This window comes from Arvicanthis niloticus, chromosome 2 (assembly GCF_011762505.2).
Source record: "Arvicanthis niloticus isolate mArvNil1 chromosome 2, mArvNil1.pat.X, whole genome shotgun sequence".
NCBI lineage: Eukaryota > Metazoa > Chordata > Mammalia > Rodentia > Muridae > Arvicanthis > Arvicanthis niloticus.
The window spans coordinates 8,361,905-8,380,765 of record NC_047659.1 but is presented as its reverse complement, the minus strand read 5'-3'; the positions used below and the strand labels follow the sequence as shown (position 1 = coordinate 8,380,765).

At 48.3% G+C, this 18,861-nt stretch overlaps 1 protein-coding gene and 1 non-coding gene across 2 annotated transcripts in view; both read right to left on the bottom strand.

The window, feature by feature from the left end:
• Positions 1 to 18,861, bottom strand: part of Gpr107 (G protein-coupled receptor 107) — a 61,765-nt gene that overhangs the window by 14,824 nt on the left and 28,080 nt on the right. Inside the window, exons 10-14 of the mRNA XM_034494638.2 lie at positions 16,497 to 16,572; positions 15,176 to 15,249; positions 14,440 to 14,557; positions 11,596 to 11,726; positions 8,468 to 8,511 (exon numbers count right to left, since the gene is read on the bottom strand). Of these exons, the coding sequence (XP_034350529.1) occupies positions 8,468 to 8,511; positions 11,596 to 11,726; positions 14,440 to 14,557; positions 15,176 to 15,249; positions 16,497 to 16,572 (443 nt within the window). The remainder of the gene's footprint in view (positions 1 to 8,467; positions 8,512 to 11,595; positions 11,727 to 14,439; positions 14,558 to 15,175; positions 15,250 to 16,496; positions 16,573 to 18,861) is intronic.
• LOC117704824 (small nucleolar RNA SNORA76) lies at positions 10,546 to 10,665 on the bottom strand. Its single transcript, XR_004606342.1, has one exon. It is a non-coding gene; the product is annotated as a small nucleolar RNA SNORA76 (small nucleolar RNA).

Here is an 18,861-nt window from a genome sequence, read left to right as displayed (position 1 = left end):
ATAACACAGGCTACCAATGTAGGTTAGACTCTGCAGGTAAAAAACCTTGACCTTCCTGAAGCAGTCATTTGGGAAGCATGGCCTGCAGTCCTGAGACACGACAGCAGCCCTGGGCAGAAGCAGGCTATAAGCTCATAAGCGGGCAGCTACCATAAAGTATGCACACTGAGTTCCTGGTACTTATGAAGCAGGGGCATCTCAGCCTCTGCTTTGAGAAGACCCTGGGCTCTGGGCTGTGTCTTGCATGACCTTGGGATAGCATTACTTATTAAGTAAGAGATTAATTATTTCATAGTGTTGGAAGATACAGGTTGGTAACAATTCAGGAATTTTGGGTGGTGTGTCTGAGGTAGAAAACAAAAACACAGGGATATAGCTGAGTTGTTAAGGTTATCTAGTGTGCATAAAGCCCTGGGTTTGGTCCTTAGCACCCACAAAAATGGGTGTGGTGATACATGCATATAATTCCAGCACACAGGATGTGTCAAAGAGGCAGAAGGATTGGAAGTTCAAGGTAAGCTAGTGAGTCAATGCTAGTCTGGGCTCTAGGAGATCTATTTCTTAGAAAGGAAGGAAGGAAGGAAGGGAGGGAGGGAGGGAGGGAGGGAGGGAGGGAGGGAGGGAGGAAGGAAGGAAGGAAGGAAGGAAGGAAGGAAGAAAGTAAGTAAGTAAGTAAGTAAGTTAGGCAGGCTAGCAGTGTGAGAGCTGGAGAAACCACTCAGCCACCAAGAGGGAGCACATTACTCCTGCAGAGGATGCAGTTCCCAGCACCCACATTAGGCAGCTACAACACCTTAACTTTAGCTCCAGGGGTATGTGCACTTCTGTGCATACCCCACACATCCCCACACGTGCAGTACGTGAGCGCTCCAGCAGCACCTGTCACTGAACTCCCTCTGTTGTAAGCTCTGAATGGCAGCCACTGTGCTCTCAGCTCTCTGCTACACCTGTGCAGAATAGACAGGCTGCCCACAGGTGCAAGGGTAGCAACCTGTTTAGGGAAGCCAGAGGACCCCGTAACAACAACAGATCCACAAACAGCCTCTGGCTGTGCCACACAAGGTCAGAACTCTAAAGAAAGAAAGGTTCTGTAGCTCCTAGATCTAGGGGTCCCACAGTCTGACACTGCACCTTCTGATACATAACTCAAAATGGAAGCAGCCATACCAAGGGAGGTGATAAGGGTGGGAAAGGGACAGAGTCATATCCAAACCACAGCATGATCCACTGAAAACATGAGCAACTTGAAGTGACATCTTTCCAAAGAAGATATACTGGCTCCTGGAAATAGGAGTGTCACCACTAATCCTGAGAAATCATATGAGAAAGGTTCTGAAATAGCACTGCACACTCACTAGAACTCCGTAGTTACTTTTCTCGCTGCGGCATCAAAGCCCCTGACAAAAGCTACGGCTCCAGGACAAGGTCACTCCATCACGCAGGCAAGGCCTGGTGGCAGGCTGCTGGTCACACTGCGTTCTGAAGTCGGGAAGCAGAGGGAGATGAATGCTGGTGCTCAGCTTGCTTTCTCTTCTTCATGTAATCTGGAGCCCCAGCCCAGGGATGGTGGCTCTTCCCACCTCAATTAACCTTGTGTGATAATCCCTCAGGGGTACTCCCTGAGACTTGTTTCCACGGTGATTCTAAATCCTACAAGGTCGACAGGTTCGATCATCTGTTGTGGGTGATTGATCCCTGCCAGGAGAGTCAGTGGGGAATTGTCTAGATCAGGTTGGCCTGAGGGCAATTATCTCTTGACTAACAGTTGATGTAGAAGTCCCAGCCACTCTAGGAGGCACCATTCCCTAGGCAGGAGGTACAGAACAGTGTAAGAGAGGAGAAAGCTGGCTGAGAACGAGCAAACAAGAATCTGTGTGTTGATTCTTTCTGCTCTTCAGGGTGAATGTGTTTTAAGCTCCTGCCTTGACTCTCCCCAGTAATGGACTATAACCTGGAACTGTAAACCTACATTTCCTTTCTACCCTAAATGCTTTTTTTCCGGGTATTTTTTCACAGCAAGAGGATGAAAGTAGGATATGCAGCAAACAGGCTGTGGATGCAGACTCGCTGCGTGGGCGCGTGCTGCACGCTGAAAGCTGCCGTTCAGTCTGACACGCCCGAAACCCTAGATGAGAAGGTGCTGCTGCTGAGTCAGAATCCTGGCAAGAATTGTAAAGTGGCACCGACACTGTGGCAGACAGACACAGGGGCACTGTGAGGCTCAGAAATGCCACTTTTGAACAGATACAACACAGCAGATCTGAACAGTATGTGTAAAGATTACAATCATAAAGGACAGCAGAAGTGACACATGGCTGTTGCCCCAGGCCTCCCTGTGCAGCTCACCTGTCCCTGAATGTGTATGTATGTGTACACCCAAGTTCACAGCAGCACTGTTCACCGTACCCAAGTGACCCTTGACACATGGATGGTGAGAGAAAACTGGCACATGCATAGCATGCAATAATTATTCAGCATTAAAAAGCCAGGAAATTCAGGCCTGGCTACATGTGCCAACATGAGGGCATTTTGCTGAGTGGAAGAAGCTGGACACAAAAAATTCAGACACCACTAACTTGGGGTCCTGGAGCAGCCAAATTCATAAAGGCAGAGGTGCGTGTGAGTGGGAGGGGCATTCCATCAGGAGCGGGGTGGGGCACAGTGTCAGCTTGGGAATTTAAGAACTGGCAATGGACGGTGCTGACGGCACCAAGTGCAGAACACCACAGAACTGGACGCTCAACTACAGTTCAAGTTTACTGTTGTGTGTGTGCTTCAGCACAGCCGCAGAAACGAGCAGAGCAGAGCTGCTGTGAGGTGCAACCCTGTGGAGGTGCAGCACACAGTGAGAGTGAGACATCACGGGCTACAGGCCATACAAAGCTGACAGTGACTGTTCTGGGACTCAGCCCCGGGAGGGGCATGGTTTCCTCTAGGCTGGATACAACCATCGCCGTGACACAGAACAGTGATGGTCTGAGTGGTTCTCCTGTGGAGGGCACAAGGTCTCTTCTCTCCCTGAGATCCCAACTACCCCTAAGTAAGGAGTAAACAAAGGGCTTCTGCCTGCAAGCCACCCCGGCTCCTTTGTACAGCTCCACTAAGCTTGCTAGCTCACCACACTGGGCTGAACTGCTCCTTTGGTTTTCCTAGGTCCTCTCCATTTCAGGTGAACAGATTGCTTCTTTAAGTTTCCCGAGGAAAGAGCAAAGGAGTCTCACACTGTAATTATGTTAGTGTATTATTGTTCAAATCCCAGCACAGGACAGTCTTGAATTCTTGTCAGGAGGCTTAGTGGACATGAGCTTCACAAATCACACAGAAAGCTTCACACAGCCAGATGTGGTACTCACACCTGTAATTCCAGCACTTGTGGGGCTGAGGTAGAGGCTCATCATGAGTTCTGGACCAACCTGGGCTACAGAGTGAGATTTAGTCTGAGCTAGAACAAAATCCTGACTCAAAAACAACAAACACCCAAGGTTCCGTGGGTAAAGCTCCTGCTGAACAAGAAGGAAGCCATGAAGTCAGAGTCCCCAGAACACATGCAAGCCAACGCAGTCACTCGACATCTGCAATCCCAGAGTGCTACTCCAGCAAGTGGCAGGTGAAGATCCCTGGTCTGGGGTACACGGAACTGATAACTGAGGGGACCTTAATGGCCTCCACCTGCATGTCATGGTGTTCACATGCATGCAGACTGGAGTGAAAAGCAAATAGACAACTTACTGCAGACACACGAGGTCTGTATCTTCCTAAACCCTCAAACAGATCTACTGCCCAGACAAGGGCTGAGAAGAAGCACCTGCAGGGACTTGAGAGGAAACAAGAATCATGGCACCGCACAGAAACAGTTATGGTGCATCCTGAGGCTTCCTGTGAACACATCCAAGTAAGCAGCACCTTGCCAGGAGGGAACTGAGGCCAGCAGGCATCGGAAATAAAGTGTCCTGTACTGAGGAACACCTTGCTGCTGTTCATTTTCACAGGCGCAGATTCTCCCTTTTGAGGCTCTGCCCTGCCCACTGCCTGTGACGTCACCTGCCAGGTGAACACAGTGTGATGTCATGCATCAGGTGGAGCACACTGTTTCAGTGAACAGCACTGCTCTCTCAGACACTGAAGCATTTCTTAAACGGATTCGTTGGTGTGTCCCCTCTGCACACCCTTGAGGGTTTTAAGAACTAGAGAGCTCATGCTCACATGGTAACCGTGAGCTTTCCTATGCTTTACTCTATGCTCAAAAGCACAACTTGTATTCTGGCAATAAACATTGGGACAGTAGCTGTCCTTTTTTAAGACACATGGCTTATATCCCACTACACTGCAGGACCAAGCGTACTTCTACTTTCCACCCAGACACTCTAAGAGAACACAACCCTGGCTCACCCCACAAGTAGGTACCAGTGAACATCCCGGTGGCCTGGCTGGGGGTGAGAGCACTCACTGCTCTTTGAGAGGAGCTGAGTTGGATTCTCAGCAGCCATGTGGTGGCTCAGGCTGTAAACTTGAGCTCTATGGGACCCAGTGCCCTTTTCTGGCCTCCAAGGACACTAGGCATGCATAAGGTGTGTGTGTGTGTGTGTGTGTGTGTGTGTGTGTGTCCAAAATACTCAGGAAAAAACCAAAATAAAGAATAATAAATAAAAGAACTTGGTAGTTGCTGTGGTAGGGGCTGCAGCTCTGATCCTGCACAAACATCACTGTTTGACCTCCTAATACTTTTCTGCACACTAGTGAGACACCCTGAGCAAAGAGCTACTTGTGGTGGTTTGAGTAAGAATGGCCCCATAGGCTCATACTAATGTGGACTTCTTGGAGGAAGTGTGTCACTGGCAAGGGGACCTTGAGGTTTTCAAAGCTCATGCCAGGCCTAGATCAGACTCTCCTCTCTCTCTCTCTGTAGATCAGGATAGACTCTCCTCTCTCTCTTTGTAGATCAGGATCTAGCTCTCCAGCACCATGCTGCCATGCCTACCACCATGTCCCTTGCCATGATGAAACTGTAAGCAAGCCCCCAATTAAATGCTGTCCTTTATAAGCGTTGTTGTGACATGTGTCTCTTCACAGCAATAGAGCAATAACTAAGACTCTGCTGATAATGGGCTACAAAGCCACTGTGACCCAGAGAGCTCTGAGACAGTGTTAAAACCATGTTCCATGGAAAGGCCACTCAGAATGAGGCCATGCCTCCCCCAGCCTGCAGCCATCCAATCATCACATTTCTGAAGTGGATATAAAATGGAAACCTCTTTAGAATATGTCTCCTGCTTTCCCCTCAGGAACAGAAGGCAAAAAAGGATGACTAGAGGTAGGGCCTGTCATTCAAGTTATCAGCATATCCCCAAGCCAGTACTATAAGGTCACGACACTGGAAAGAGAGAAGAAGAATCCTGCAGGTCCCAGGGCCAAGCAGCCAGCAGATTTTGGCAGGAGGCTGGAGCACAGGGAGCCATTGCACTCTGTCTTACAAGACTCACCCAGACACCTCAAAGCTGTAGACCGTGAGCAGCCTCAGCATGTGGTGGGAAAGAAAAGGGCAGGCTCAGGCAGCCGTTCAATGCTTTCCTCTGCGCTTCTTCAAGTTCAGCCAAAGGGACTCCAGAGACAAGGGGTACACAAGGGCCCAACACTCTCAACAGCACTGTCTTGCTTGCTCAGCCTCACTGTGCCTATACAAGCCCGAGTCATGATGAAGGTCAGGGGACAAGTCCATGGCTGAAGGGCTGAGAAGAGGAAGTGGAGCGCCAGGCTCCAGCTGACCCTGTGCCACCACGTCCTACAACTGACCTCTAAGACAGGCAAGACCCACAGAGTGACCAAGGGGTCAGAGGACCCAACAGATGGGAACCAGTAGCCAGTGTCTGCCCCACAGGCAGGGCCAGACTGTGGTGACACTGACCCTGGCCTGCTAGCACAGTATGCTGGTCCCCCTGCTTCTCTGAGGGAACTCCCTCTGTGGGAACATGGCATCTTTGACTCTGGAAGTTGTTTTTCAAAGAACAGAGTAAAGTTCACACTTATGGATCCGCTCAAAACCACCCTGTAGAGAAGACTCCCGCATTCTGTTGCCCACCTTTCTTTGGGATAAGGGGTTCTGTAGTGTTAACTCCAGGTTGGGTCGCAAGAGCTCTTTTGTAAATACAGAAGTCACATACTGCCACCCAGTGGAAGACATAAGAACAGCCTCATGTGACCTTGATCTACATCAACAGTCCTGACCCCTTTGAGGGTTAAACAACCCTTTCGTGAGGGTCACCTAAGACCATTGGAAAACACAAATATTCACATGACAATTCATAACAGTAGCAAAATTAGAGTTATAAAGTAGCAACAAAATAACTTTATGGTTGGAGTCACCACAACATGAGTACTAGGGTTAGGAAGGCTGAGTACCACTGGGTTAGACAAAAAGATAACTTTTCTGCAAACTGTCTGCAGGGCCTGCTGAGCTACCTACCCAAGGCTAAGTAAGCTCTTTCTTGCCATCCTCAACTAGGAGCACGGTGGATGAAGCATCGCAGACCAACCTCCAGTCACACCCAGGACAGGATGGAGGACAAAGCAGGGACAGCAAAGTGGGCAGAGGCTAAAATGATAAGCAGTGAAAGATGATAAAAAAAAAAAAAAAAAAAAAAAAAAAAAAAAGGGCCAAAGGCCATCACCAAGGGACCACAAATCCTAGGAGACAGCCAGGCAGAACTTTCCACCCGGAGAATACTGCCTATAGGATCTTAATTTAGAAACACCAAAACATGCAAGAAAAAACAGTAACATGAAAAAAAAAAAAAAAAAAAGAAAGAAAGAAAAACAACAACAACAAAAAAACGTAACGTGAGTTCCAGGACAGCCAGTGCCATCTAGTGAGACTAGTCTCAAGAAACAAACAAAAACAAAAACAGAAAAAGGTACCAGGGTTGGAGAGGTGGCTCAGTGGTTCTGAGCACTGGCTGCTTGTCCAGAGGTCCTAGGTTCAATTCCCAGCACCCACACAGAGGCTTACAGCTGTCTGTGAGTTACTCATATGGTATATAGACTATATGCAGGCAGAACGATGCACATATCAAACAATTTAATAAATAAAATGTCCATCTTAATACACTGAGAAAAACCCCTATGCATTACATTATAAAAGCAATGTCACCTTTTAATATAATGTACATACAACACTCCTGAACATAGCCAGGCAGGCTTCCTCCCAGACCAGGTGCTTCCTCACACTCCCTCTGCCCACTGCAGGGGGTGGTGAAGTCACAGGCATGCCACCCAAACTGCTTGTACTCCTGCTGCTGAGGGTGTGATGGGGGAGGGGAAGGAAAGAGGAGAAATGCATGACAGAAAGGCTGTATCTCAGCACAGCTGAGGTAGAACAGCTGGCCCTGGACCCCTGTGGAGACCACTGGACTCTAACTAGGCTCCAACCAGGGCTATGGGCTATTCTGGACCCAAGCTGAACAGAACATAAATAGCCAATGAGCACAGTCAGGCCTTGAAGAGACCTGAACCCTCCAAGCCAGGACTCATTTAACTCAATGAAACCCGTCGACATTGGGGGGGGGGGGGCGTTCAGTGCTGACGAACATGTACTTCATCTCAACACCAAAACCACGAAACAACCTCTAAAGTCAAATCATGTGATGTAAGCCATCAAGCCCATGAAGTGATTTATAGCTAGTATGTTTTCCATATTGTCTAAAATGAATCTATACTTTTCTAACAATGACAACTGCTCAGTGATGAAGTTCTGGGATGCAGCCAGGGGAGCAATCTCATGTGTTCCACGAGCTGTTCCTCCACCCTGAGGGCCAGTCCACAGACTGGTGTAGAGCAGAGACACACAGGTCTGCTGCTGGTCTCAGCACAGATGGAAAGGCTAGCTTGCCTGCAGTCATTAGAGCACAGTGCTGGACACCAGGCAATGCAGAGGCTCACTGGCCTGAGTCTCTCACTTCAGAGAAACACGGCACACACTGCTGCAGTAGCCAGAAGGAAGCTGCACGCTGCCACCTCCACCTCCAGACCCAGTATTCCCACAGACAGCTGCTCTCTGAACTTTCCCAGACCCCAACAGTCCCTCCTGAGACAGGACTTTCTATTGGATTTGGTTTTGAAAGGTGAAGATCTTGGACCAGGCATGGTAGTACATGCCTTTAATGCAGGCGGGTGGATCTCTGAGTTTGAGGCTAGCCTGATCTACAGAGTAAGTTCTAGGACAGAGAAACCCTGTCTTGGAAAACAAAACAAAACAAAATTTTTTAGTAATTAAAAAAATAAGTAAAGATCAAAATCACAACGGAGAGGAGAAGTGACACCCGGCTATTGCCCAGGCCTCCCTGTAACTCAACACCTGCTTCCTCACCGAACCATCCCTGATGCCCTACAGTGAGTCCCGCCCCCATCCTATCCCGGCTGTCAGCAGGGTGAGCGGCAGTGCAGGGCGAGGAGCGCAGGAGCAGCAGACACTTGCCTTTTCCATCTGTGGCTGAGGCTTCTTGTAAATGCCTGATTGACCTAAAAATAACCATGTGGAGATAAAGGTTAGTGGGCAAGCCTGCATTCTCTTCTATTTATGGCTCTAGTAGCTCGGGACCCGAGCCCCATTATAAACTGAAGGCTTTGGACCAGATGATTACACAGCTCCCTCCCTAAAACAAGATATCTGTGTCAGTCCACACGTGGCCATTTATGGTTTTCAGGCTGAGGGAAAGATGCCCTCTGCTGGCAGAATCAGGGCCAGCAGGAGGTGAGAAAACCACCATCACTTAACTCTGCTCTCACTCCCCCAACTCCAGTCTCTCAGGACAAGCAGCGCTGAGTAGCACTGCCAGGCAGGAAAAGGACCGAAGGGGGAAGTCATGGCTGATTCCTAGATGCTGTGAAGATCTGGGGCTTCCCATAAACTCATTGCACTTGGTAAGATTCATAGACCTGGAAAAGGCCAGTCTCTGCCAACCTTTTTCAGGCTATGCTGTGATAACTAATCACCATCACTATGGTCTAGGCAGGGGACATTAACATTAAAGATACCTTGAAGACAGGCACTGAGGTGCAGGCCTGCAATCCCAGCCCTTAGGAGGCTGACACAGCCCCTGCCCCTGGCTGAGAGTTCAAGACCACCCTGGGCTAACAGTGAGCATCAGGACAGACAGAGCTCCACAGTGAGTCCCTGTTCAAAGAACAAGACATAAAATAAGAAAGACTTGGAGCTGTAGGCACAGCTCACAGCCACAGGGGAAAGCCTGCATTGAGCAGACAGACGAGAAAGTGCAAGGGAAGCGAGCCAGTGATCCACAGGCAGGTCCTGTTCTAACACGGACCCTCTTATTTATAGATAAACCACTTCTAAGGCCTCAGTAAAATACGCCAGTCCCCCAACTCCATGAGAAATGAATACATCAATGCTGTTAGCATAAAGGTGATTTATGCTAGTGCTGAACCAAGGCTGGCTTAATCAGTATTTCAAAATGTTAATAGTGCTATTTATTTGTATTTAAATCAATGTGTAGGTGTGTACACGCACACATGTGGAAGGCAGAGGACAATTTGCTTGTATTGGTTTTATCCTTTCCTCATGTGGGTCCCAGAGATAAAACTCCATCTCACTGGCCCACTGATGCTGTTTCTTCTATATTTATTAAAATCTCATCTCTTGCAGCAATTTTCAGAATATGTACCATAAGGGATCTTGTCATTAGGTACTGCTCAGTACTGAATCAAGCTCTATGCTTATGGTGGTTTGAATGAGAATGACCCCCACAGACTCATAGACTTGAATACTTGTGTCTCCAGCTGGTGGAACTATTTGAGAAGGGTTAGGGGGTGTGGCCTTCTTGAAGTGGGCGTGTCACTCGAGGTAGGCTATTTTAGTTTGGGTTTCATTGCTGTGAAGAAACACCATGACTAAGGCAATTCTTAAAAAGAACAACATTTAATTGGGGTTGGCTTACAGGTTCAGAGGTTTAGTCCATTATCATCAAGGCAGGAACATGGCAGCACCCAGGCAGGCATGGTGCAGGAGGAGCTGAGAGTTTTACATGGTGATCCAAAGCCAGTCAGGAGAAGATTGGCTTCCAGGCAGCTAGGAAGAGGATCTTAAGCCCACCCCCAAAGTGACACACTTTCTCCAACAAGGCCACACCTCCCAATAGTGCCACTCTCTGGGCCAACCATATTCAAACCTCCACATAGGCTTTAGGTTGAGTTAGTGCTCTCTGCTTCCTAGTCACAGATCAAGATATAAGGTCTCAGCTACTGTTCCTGTGCCATGCCTGCCTGCCTGCTGCCATGCTCCCAGCTATGGTTGTCATGGACTCTAACTCTCTGAAACCATAACCCTCAAATAAACTCTCTCTTCCATACATTGCTTTGGTCATGGTATCTTATCATAGCAGTAGAAAAGTAAGACAATACTCAGCTGGGACCCTTGTACATTAGTGTTCCAACAACTGTGGATGTTAGGGCCAGACCTAACTCCTGCTTCCCAACAAGGTCTTCACTACCCAGCAGCAGTACTGGAGGAGACTGCATGGTAATGGTCTTCCCTCCGTTTTTTTCTTTTTTTTAGGGCCGCCTGTAACGGGCAGGTAGCCCCAGTGATGTGCCAGCAATTGCTATAATGCTGCAGCCTAACCCCTCCTTGTGGCTCAGGGGACTCAAAGGTGGCACCCAGTTTCTTTTTTGAGACAGGATCTCATGTAGCCCAGGCTGGTCTCAACATTGTTATGTAGCAGAGGATGATCTTGAACTTATGGTCCTTTTGCCTTGACTTCCTCCTGCACTACCCTGCCATGTTTATTGTTGTACTGGGGGGAAGGAATCCATGGCTTCAAGCACTAGGAGGCAAGTACTTTGCCACCCGGGCCACAGCCCAGCCCTCCTAGCTCTCCTTTACTCTGGTAGCAGTTAGCTGACATGAATACTGGTGTTGTACAAAGTCTACGGGGAAGGTAACTCTACCTAGAACCATGAGAAATCAGAATGGCTGACGATACAGCAGACAACATCAGGATTCCAGAAAGCACTGCCAATGATCGCATCTCACTCCTCAACATGAACTCAGTGTTAACAGCACTGAAGAGGCAGTGGCCAGACACCAAGGATGAGTGGGAGATGTGCCGTCACCAGCTGTTCTGTCTACGTGACTGCACTAAGGCAGCAATTTGCATCTCTCTGCCATGACTTCACAAGGCCTCTCCTCCACAGAGCATGACAATGACATCTTTAACATACAATCAAAGCACAAGTCTGAAGCCCACCATTTCTGGATCAGAACAAGCTACTCTCCATAGCCCAAAACCCGTATGGCCTGAGAACTACCATTAGTTTATGTGAGTGTATGTTCTCATTTTCTATCTAAGCTAGCAAGAAAAATGATTCTCTTACTCAGCCCTTATCAAACTCTGGGCCCCATGGACTATGGTCCAGACCAGCTCTACAGGAGTCCCTTGGGTAACTCTCAGTAGCAAAGACCTGGAGTACTGAAGTCCCAGAATCCCACCCTGAGCTAGTTATCTGGGGGCAGCCTGAGGTAAACAGGGCAATGTTTTGCAAAAAGCTACCCCGTGACTCTGCACACACTGCCCTAAGGCTGCTTACCACACCACTGGGAAGAGGATGGCACCGCAGCACAGCAAATCAACCAGGAACAGAGAATCCTTCCACAGGCCATACTCAGTCGTGCCTTCCTCTGTAGACTCTATGATGATGTAGGCCACATTCGACAGGACCTGCAGGCATGAGACCCAAAGCATGAGTGCTGTGACGACAGTGGCCCAAGTGGGAGGCTCACTCACCTCACCCACAAGCTCCCTGAGAGCCTTGTCTCCTAGCTTGCTGGCCCCTGAACCTGTGGAGCCTGAGAACTATCTATATTGCTATGTGATTTCCAAAGTGAGTATAGACTCCTTCTACCCCCACCCCACCCCCTGCTGAGATCTGCAGAACCTTGAGCCTTCTTATAATCCCTTAAGCCATGGAGAAACTGTGTGAAAAACACACCCAAGGAGCCCCACTATCTGATCAGGTCTTCCCAGCCTAGGACACAGACTTGGTGAAGATTATAATAATCCAGACCCCAGTAACCAACAAACTGTAAGCAGGTTAGACTTTGGGTCAGGCCTATGCAATCAAGACACCCTATCCCACAGAAATGGAGATTTCCTGCTTAGTGTTTTCTGAAATCAAGTTTGGGGTGGCATGTAACACTGAATAATGGAAGCACTTTGCTTCGGGTACCCAAGCCTCAGGCAGTCCCAAAAGCTACTGGACAGGTGGCACTTCACATCACTCATAGTTAGGATGTCACCACTCCTCAGGCCCAGTTCTTCCTGAGAATTCTTAGTCCTCAAGGACAATAATTCTAAATAGCTGATATCAAGACCAGAGTGACAAGAAGTGCAGATTTCAGAGACTGCTCTGGTCCTCGAAGGGGCTAGCTAGCCCAAGTCCCTATGCTGCACAGAACATAGGTCCTCCGGAGGCTCATCCACTTCCTTGTCTTGCTTCTAATTCCACATTAAGGCTTTGCCTTGTGTTTTCAGCCCTGTCCTTGGGCTCTTATCAGATCATGGACAAGTTTTCAACTGACTTAACTGAGACTTCACTGTGCATCAGGGAGTTTATGATTCATGGTATTTCCTTTTAGTGAATACCATGAGCTATGATGCAGAGAGAAAGATGAGGTATGTTGGGGCTGGAGAGAGAGTACAGCAGTTAAGTGTGCTTGCCAAGCAATCAGAGGTCAGAGGTCGGATCCTAGCATTCATTTAATAAGCCAGGTGTCCTGAACACAATTATAACCCCAGCTCAGCTCAGACTGGGATGGAGACAGGATGATGGCTGGGCTTGCTGGCCTAGTCTAGAAATGCAAACCCTAATTCCACTTGGACCTCAATTCACAGTCTGCATGAAAGATAGACTGTTCCAGAAGCAGTGCTGAGCCACTCCCCACAGTGCTCTTCAACACCTTGTTACTCTCTCCTGCTTCAGGTGGGGGTTAGGGGGAACTCAGCAGAGTGCCTGCCTTGCCTGTTCAAGATCCTGGGTTTCATACCAAGCACCACCAGAAAAACAAAGGAAAGAAGGAGGAGGAGGAAGAAGAGGAAGAGGAGAGGGAGGAATCGGAAGAGGAGGAAGAGGACAAATGGAAACTTTCTAGTACTTCCCAAGGTAAAAGGAAGTTGCTTAGACTTTGGTCAAGCCCTTCCCAGAGAAGTCCCATTGTCTAAGTACTAACTTCCTTATCTATCTTTAGTTTCAAACATCCATATTTCCTTAGGGGAGCATTCAGTGTGGCCTTGTGTGTTCACCATTCAAAGGACTGAGCAGGACAGGAGTCTCCATTACACCCCAGCTCAGGCTGGGGAGGAACCAACAGACCAAAAGCTCAAATCTGTCAGAGGGACACTACCAGCAACTCCCACAGTTGGAAGGAAAGCTCTGGTTCTGTCATGTATGCCCAATGTTTGGAGGTCATGCTCTGAGGTCTCCACAGCAGGTTATGAAACTTCATCTTCTAGAGGTGGCCATGGTGTCTTGGTCACCAGAGGACTTCAGCTTATGGGTCTCCTCTGATGGCAGTATCACAGGTATCTGTGGCTACTCCTCTGCCACATTCCTTTTCTTAAACATCCAACCAAGTCCCATCTCCACTATAAGGCTCTTCCAGATCATTCAGCGTGATTATTTCCTTATTGAAAACCTATACCAACTGGTCTATGTCACTGGTTTGATGCTAACCCACACTGCTTGCTGAATGCTGCCAAGCAGCCAATCAATCCCCAGAGATGATGTGACCAGAAGTTTCACTCTCCCTTCTTCTCCTGCCAGTCACACCTATGCTGCCATTTAAATTGGAGCTGACCTCATCAAAGAAAGGCATGGCTGTGGCCAGGCAGCCAGGAAGGCGTACCAGGCTGTGGTGCCCTCCCTCAGCTCTAGGCTCTGCTACCTTGCACAGACTGCTGGTGTAAGATAAGCCATGGGTCCTCCCTGAAGAACTATGAGCTAGTTAGTCAGGCCTCAGAGCATGGATGGCCTCCAAATACAGGGTGACGTAATCAATGTTAACCCTACACTCACCTTGGAGGAAAAAAACTCACTGGTGCCACTCAGTCTTAAAATACTACAGGGCACTGGGCCTGCTCACTAAGTGAACCACTTTGCTAGAGGCATCCAATGCAGAAAGCACGGTGACATTCATCTTTCAGTTCTCTGCCAGCTCTCTAACCACAATCTAGGCAGCCAGGCCTGTCTAAAGACAAGAGGCCACCAGGACCTCCAGCATACACCTGAAGCCTAGATTTGTCAGCAGTCAGAAAAGGAGCCCCCATCTGCAGCCCACAATGATACCAGCTGGGGTTCCCAAGTGAGCTGACTCCTTGCAGAGAGGCCTGGAGTTGAGCCCTGCCCAGATGCAGGGAGGTGGCCTGGTTCCCATACCTGGAGCGGGATGACAATCATGAAGATCTTCTTGTCTTTATCAGACAGGATGTGTTTGATGAAGGCCCAGCCAGTGCCGATGAGAGCGATGGTGATGAACAGCAGTGCACCCTTTAGCCTGGAAGACAGAACAGTTCCCGGGTACCAGCAGGCTCGGTAGACTGCATTCCTGTCGGTCACTCTGTCAGCTCATTCCATAACTCTACAGCCCCCATTTCTTCTTCTTTCTTTTCAAGACCTATTTGTCTATGTAGATGAGTGTTCTGTCTACATGTATGCCTGCACACCAGAAAAGGGCAAAGGATCACATCATAGATGGTTGTGAGCCACCATGTGGTTGCTGGGAACTGAACTCAGGACCTGTGGAATTATAGCCAGTACTCTTAGCAACTGAGCCATCTCTCCAGCCCCCTATGTATGTATGTATGTATGTATGTATGTATGTATGTATGTTGAGTAACTCAAGCTAGCTCAAACTTTTAACTCAAAATGCAGCCAAAGATGATCCTGAACTTCTAATCCTCTTGCCTCTTCCTTCCCCTCCTGAGTGCTAGGATGGCGGGTGTGCACCAACATTCCTGATTTATACAGTGCTGGAGATGGAGCCCAGGGACTCACAAAAGCTTGGCAAACACTCTCAACTGAGCCATAGGCCCAGCTCTAGCCTTTAGTGTCTTTGTAAGCCACTTCATGGTGCAGGCATTCCCACCTCTGTCTCGTGGACCTACATACTTACAGGTGAGTTATGTAGTATACAACAGCCCAGCCTTCAATCGGAAAGCCCTGCGAGGAGATGTAGTGGTAGTCAATCTGAAATCAAACAGATGTGTTTCAGAACGGCTGTACCATGTATCTCAGTGCAGGGTAAAGCAATAAATGACTTCAGGAGACTTCGGGATGAGGACTGGGTTGTGCCCGCCCAGCCCACTGTCTAATGCTTCCCTTGCCGAGTTAGCAGCAAGCACATGAGTGTGCTAATACACTTAACTGAGAAAGGTTGACAGGAGTGTCAGTGACCCTAACATCTAGCCCAGATCACTCTTTCAATTCATACTGGCAAACACTCTCATTCCCAGCCAGGCACATTGTCTTGAAGTCCTGCTGCTCCCAGTAAAACAACAGCTAGCTGGTCAGTCAGAAGATCTGCACGGTGACCTGGCTTCAGTAGTCTAAGCTTGGATACTTAGAGCTGCTGTACATTTTAACTTCAGAAGCTGGCTGCTGGCAGGACTAGGAAAGCTGGCCACAGCACAGACTTATTTTCTAAAAGTCATCTAGATTTTAAAGTGGCTCAGGGCCCTCCTGAGAATCTTTTAACTTAAATCCAAATGGGGGAATTAGCCAAGTAACTTCTATGTCCTGTTTCCATAACTGGGTGTATTTTTGCTTTTTTCTATGACCCCATTTTCAAGTACAGAAGGAGAGCCTAGCACTTGCTTTATGTATACCCCATAGACCCCCGACCCCTAAATCTTGACCCCACAGGCAACCCCACAGGCAAGATCATTTTGATGTGCACCAGTTCTCAAGTAGTCAAAGCTCAGTTCTTGGACTCCTGATCTTTGTAAGATTTGGTGTGTGTGTGTGTGTGTGTGTGTGTGTCCCCGTAATTTACTAACACTGAAGTTCACTGAGATACAAGGAGCTTAGTAAAACAAAGGAAGTTCAGGAATGACCCAGCAGGGGGCGCACTCACATCCAGATGACAGAAACAAGGGGGTTGGGGAAGAGAAGCATTTGATATGCATAGGGACACCTATGATCCCAGCATTCAGAAGGCTGAGCCAACAGGATCACACAAGTTCAAGGTTAGACTTGGCTACAGCATAAGACTGTCTCAAAAACAATAAAATAATAAAAGCCAGAGTTCTGGAAAGACTATGGACTGTAAGTAGGATTCCAGGCTGAGCTCACTGGCTCTGTGCACAAAGGGGCTTTCTTTATGGAAAGCACATTCTTGCCCTTCGTCTCCCACCTGACCCTGCCTTCTAACTTCTTTCTCCAATCAAGTATGTACATCCATCATTTCATCAATGACCCCAAATGCTAATACATACTGCATGGAACACCAAGGAGAGAGACTTGGTGAAAGGAAGGGCCGCCATCAACCAGTGAATTTTAAATACATCATTCCTATAAAAAGAGAGAAGAAAGAATTAAAAGACTCCACTTCCCCAAAGGTAGCCACAGGTACTTCTTTTTCCCTCCCTCCCTCCCTCCCTCCCTCCCTCCCTCCCTCCCTCCTTCCCTCCTTCCCTCCCTCCTTCCCTTCCTTCCTTTTCTTCTTCCTCCTCTTCCTCCTCCTCTTCCCCCCTTCCTCCTGCTCCTCCCCCTCTTCTTCCTCTTCCTCCTCCTCCTTCTCCTTCTTTTTGAGACAGGCTTTCTCTACATAGCCCTGACCATCCTGGAGCTCACTACGGAGACCATGCTGGCCTCAAATTCACAGAGCTCTCTCTACCCACCTCTGCCTCCTGAGTGCTGGGATCAAAGGTGTGCACTATCACACCTGACTCCATCAGGTAAATTTCTAAGCAAGCAACAAGTACAATCTGAACAAACCACAACCATAAAGTCATTTTTTTTTTTAATACAAAGCAGTTTTTGCCAGTTGGATGAGTCTGTGGTAGTTTGAATGAGAACGGCTCCCATAGGCTTGCACAGATAAATGTTTGGTGTGCAGTTAGTAGAACTGCTGCTGTGAGCTTTCGGCAACAGCTTGGACACAGCGCATGCTTGTCTGCTGCAGTGCTCTCACTATGACGGTCATGGACTCACCCTCTGAAACTGGAAGCCTCAAATAAGCTCTCTCTTCTATAAGATGCCTTGGTCATGGCATCTTATCACAGCAATAGAAAAGGAACTAAGAGTCCTACGACATTTCCAGCACACAGTTTAATGCAGTAACAGAGTTATGCCCTGCAGACAGGTGTGATGTCTGCTGAGGCATGCTAAGATGGACATCTACACAACGACCAACTTCCTCCCTGGAAACCACATTGAATCTGCCACACAGGAATAAGAAGGGCAGTCCTGAAGACAACATGAAATCCCAGGGAAGAGAGAAAATGAGATCTATCTGAGGATGTCTGAGCCCAACACAGAAGGCCTGGGAGCTTGCCATAGTGACAGGTGAGGAAAAAGTGCTGGCACCATGCCCTTCCTCCCTCTTACCAGCCTGCTGGATAAAGCTCCACACTCATCCCCACTCACAGGCTCTAGGCCACCCTTGAGCTCCAGGCACTAGATTCTTCCTTCTATGTCTACCCTGACTCCTGCAGAAAAGAACTCAAGGCTGTCTTAGAGACAAATAAGACTCTTAAAGTATACAAAGACCTGACCAAGAGCCCAGGACATGTGCGCACCCTCACACATCAAGATGTTGGAATACCCCAGTAATAAGTACATTAAATAGGAGTAGAATACTTATCACCAAGGGGAGCAGAGCAATGCAACAGGTAAGAGCTCAGAAGGAAGACCCACACACATATGGAAGACCCACACACATATGGAAGACCCACACACATATGGAAGACCCACACACATGTAGAAGCTGGATGGCAGAGAGAGTGAGACCAACGTGGTGGCAAAGGACAGACCATTTAGTGATTGCAGTGGCAAAAAATCATCTGAAACCCACACACAGAACCAAGTAAAGCTGCCGGGCAGTGGTTGGCGCACACATTTAATCCCAGCACTTGGGAGGCAGAGGCAGGTAAAAAGAAACTCTTATGCAGTGTATGGAAGTATCACGTGTCAATAACATGCTGTTGACCTATTAACTTAGGCAAGAAATAGGCAGGTGGAAGTTCCAGTACAGAGGGAGGAATTCTGGGATAATCAGGTATAGGGATGTGTTGGGGGTGGGGGAATGTACACCCTGGAGCACTGAAGGGGACTGTAGCATGAAACTAAGGAGAGGTAACCAACCACATGGCAGGACTTAGAATACAAGAAATGGGTAAGTAAGTTATGAGCTAGTCGAGGAACAAGCCAAAGCTATTGGCCTAGGCATTTATTCAAGAAATATTAAGTCTCAGTGCCATTATTTGGTGAACCTGGGTGTGGGTGGAAAAGCCTGAGGTTACAGGCAGGTGGTCTCTGACTTTGAGGGCAGCTTGGTCTACAGAGGGAGTTCCAGGAAGCCAGGGTTGCACAGAGAAACCCTGTCTTGAAAAACCAACTCCCCCCCCCAAAAAAAAAAGAAAGAAAAGGAGGAGGGGGAGGAGGAGGAAACAAAGAGGAAGAAGAGGAGGAGGAAGAGGAAGAGGAAGAGGAGGGAAGTAAAGCTGGACTCACTGTCTACCTCTTGAGAGGGATTCCAGACGAGCTCAGCTGTGAATGAAATACACCTTGTGACCTGGAATCATAAAGGGCCCCTTGGGCCCAAGAAGCTCCAAAGATGAAATTAGATGGTGGGGCTTC